The sequence below is a fragment of the Sinocyclocheilus anshuiensis genome, unplaced genomic scaffold (assembly GCF_001515605.1).
Source record: "Sinocyclocheilus anshuiensis isolate Anshui unplaced genomic scaffold, SAMN03320099.WGS_v1.1 scaffold87, whole genome shotgun sequence".
Taxonomy (NCBI): Eukaryota; Metazoa; Chordata; class Actinopteri; order Cypriniformes; family Cyprinidae; genus Sinocyclocheilus; species Sinocyclocheilus anshuiensis.
In genome coordinates, this window is record NW_015549609.1 from 668,573 (window position 1) to 671,381 (window position 2,809).

Genomic DNA, 2,809 nt, shown 5'->3' on the forward strand with positions numbered 1-2,809 from the left:
GTGTGTGTGTGTGTGTGTGTGTGTGTGTGTGTGTGTGTGTGTGTGTGTGTTTTTTTTATTATTTATTTAATTTTTATGTATTTGGGTGGGTGATATAGCTACAAAAAAAGATAATTTGATAATATAGACATTTGATATAGCCCAGTAATACATAATACTGAATAGAATATAAATAGAAAATGTAAAAGTATCTTTTATTTATTATATATATATATATATATATATATATATATATATATGCATTCCAGTCAATGCAACATATCAGACATTTGATATAGCCCAGTAATACATGCAATATTATGAAAATAGGAAATTAAACTGAGTAAACATATTTTTAACATTTAAAATTTTTGATTTTGCAGTCTGCTGGTTGTGTTTGGCAGTGAGACCTCTCCAAATTTTAGACAATTTGTCACTTAAGCATATATGGATAATATCCAATCTTAATTTAATGTGGTCATTTTTTATTGTTGTCTTTTATCGAGAAATAAAAGGGAAGCTTCAAAACCGATTTCCAAATTAAGCTCAGTTGCCATAATGTGCATTATGCACCGCACAGATCATGCACCCTTGTCCTAGTGTCTCTGTCTCTTTCTGGAAAGCTGAAGTAAGCATGTTCACCCTTCCGGTATGTGCAGGATTTCTCTTAGGGCCGCCTAATTGCAGTAAACCTGCTTAGCACTGGGACCTGTAATCATTTTCTGTTTAGCACAGCAGGACTGTGGAGAGTCTGTCATTACCTCAGTAAAAGTCAATTTACAGTGCTCCCTTAAACAACATAATCAATGAAGGATCTCTATCAATGCAAGCCTGGAGTGCACAAATGCGTTCACACTGCTCTCTCAGTCAATGCAGGCTCTCTATCAGCGCTGGGGTAGATCATGCATCCAATGCTTTTGTCTATTTGTACAAGTTGCCCTGAGCCAGGACAGGGCAAATAAGCTCATCTGTACTGTAGAAACAAAATTAATCTTGCCTCTTTTCAAAACTGCAAATTGTCTCAGTGCTGTTGGTGTTACTGAATGTGCCGACGGTTCTCAGGTTTAAAAGGGTGTATTTAAGCAGATAATAGGCTTGGGGAAAATTACTAAAGCTTAGAGTGCATTCTCTTAATGCCAAGGTATCATTGTACCAGCCCAAACAAATTCAGTGTGATTAGGTCATGTAAAACATATAACTCGTTGTGAGAATATATTTATGATTACAAATTTTAATGTTAGGTATGATTAATTGTGATTAATTACGATAATTGTGATATTATTAGTTTTGTCTTTTGGAGAATGTCATGTCAATATTTGTGTGAAATGCCTTATTATGACACACACAAACTGTAGGCTTTTATATTTTTCATAGGAGAACATTCTGGAAAGGATTCACCTGCACATCGCTCCCGATGCAGAGACTGACGCCTGCACATCTAAGTCCTGTATCACTCACCAGAAGTTTGCTATGGCACTTTATGAACAGGTATTGTAGCTTTTTAATACCCCACATGCACACACACGCATGGCATGTGAGTAACAGAGGATTGATTGATCACTGTCCTGTGACGGCGGTTTTCAATCAGTCGGGTACAGTGGGCGGAAAACTCACAGGGAATACTAATACAGGGACATTTACATTCACTCTCCCTTCTTCCTCTGAGAGATGAGAGCAAAGCCCTGATAATACCATAGTACTCATATAGTGTGTTAAATACACTACCCTTAAAAAGTTTGTGTGTGTGTGTGTGTGTGTGTGTGTGTGTGTGTGTGTGTGTGTGTGTGTGTGTGAAAAAAGTACAAGGATGTAATAAATTGATCAAAAGTGACAGTAAAGACATTAAAAATATTATTGATAGTAATAATAAATGTTTCTCGAGCATCAAATCAGCATATTAGAATGATTTCTGTAGGATCATGTGACACTGAACACTAATGATGCTGAAAATTCAGCTTTAAAATCACAGATTCTATTAAAATAGAAAAAAATTAATAGTAATATTTCATAATGTAACTGTTTTTTACTGTATATTTAATCAAATAAATGCAGCCTTGGTGAGCATAAGAGACTTAAATAATTGTATTGATACCATATTTATGTACTATAGTATTTATTTGGTTCTTCAGAGTACCTCTGAAGTCATACATGCCCAGTAAGTATTTCTATTGCATAATAAATTAATCAAGGTACAACCATGGTACAAATTAAATATTTGACAATGATTCATTCTTGTTTTGTCTGTAAAAGTAATTTTTTAATTGGTTACACCCTCAGGTTTAACCCATCTGAGGCATCTCTTACATCACATACAGTAGCGTAATTGAGGCTTTACATAATATAGCAGTCATCGCTCGTGATGCATGATTGTGTGTGCTCGTGTTTTCCCCTGCAGTCAGTGTGTAGGAGCTGTGGCGCGTCGTCCGACCCGCTACCCTTCACTGACTTCACTGAGTATGTGTCAACCACAGCCCTCTGGTAAGCCAGCGCCATCATGCCAGACACAAGACGTGTTAGACGTGTTTGATTGACCTGAAAAGATCAAAAACTGCTTCTCTGTTTCTCTTTCGTCCTCTTTCTCTGCACTCCAGCCAGCAATTCTTGGAGAGGAGAGATGAAAGGTTTGGGGAGTTGCTTCAAGCCGCCAGCACAGCTGGAGATCTGCGTAACTGTCCGGTAGGTGGTTGCTCATGTTGATTAATAATGCTGAATTTACTAGCACTTTCAGCCCTGAGAGGACACCGTCATGCATATAGTATGATGGCTCTTTCTGCGATGTGATGTCATCAAGCACACTCAAGGACAAACACACACACACACACACACACAC

At 37.3% G+C, this 2,809-nt stretch overlaps 1 protein-coding gene across 1 annotated transcript in view; it reads left to right on the forward strand.

Moving 5' to 3' along the window:
• Positions 1 to 613: 613 nt before the first annotated feature.
• LOC107659097 (inactive ubiquitin carboxyl-terminal hydrolase 53-like) overlaps positions 614 to 2,809 on the forward strand; it is a 43,308-nt gene continuing 41,112 nt past the window's right edge. Inside the window, exons 1-2 of the mRNA XM_016447927.1 lie at positions 614 to 628; positions 1,354 to 1,467. Coding sequence (XP_016303413.1) covers positions 614 to 628; positions 1,354 to 1,467 — 129 coding nt within the window. The remainder of the gene's footprint in view (positions 629 to 1,353; positions 1,468 to 2,809) is intronic.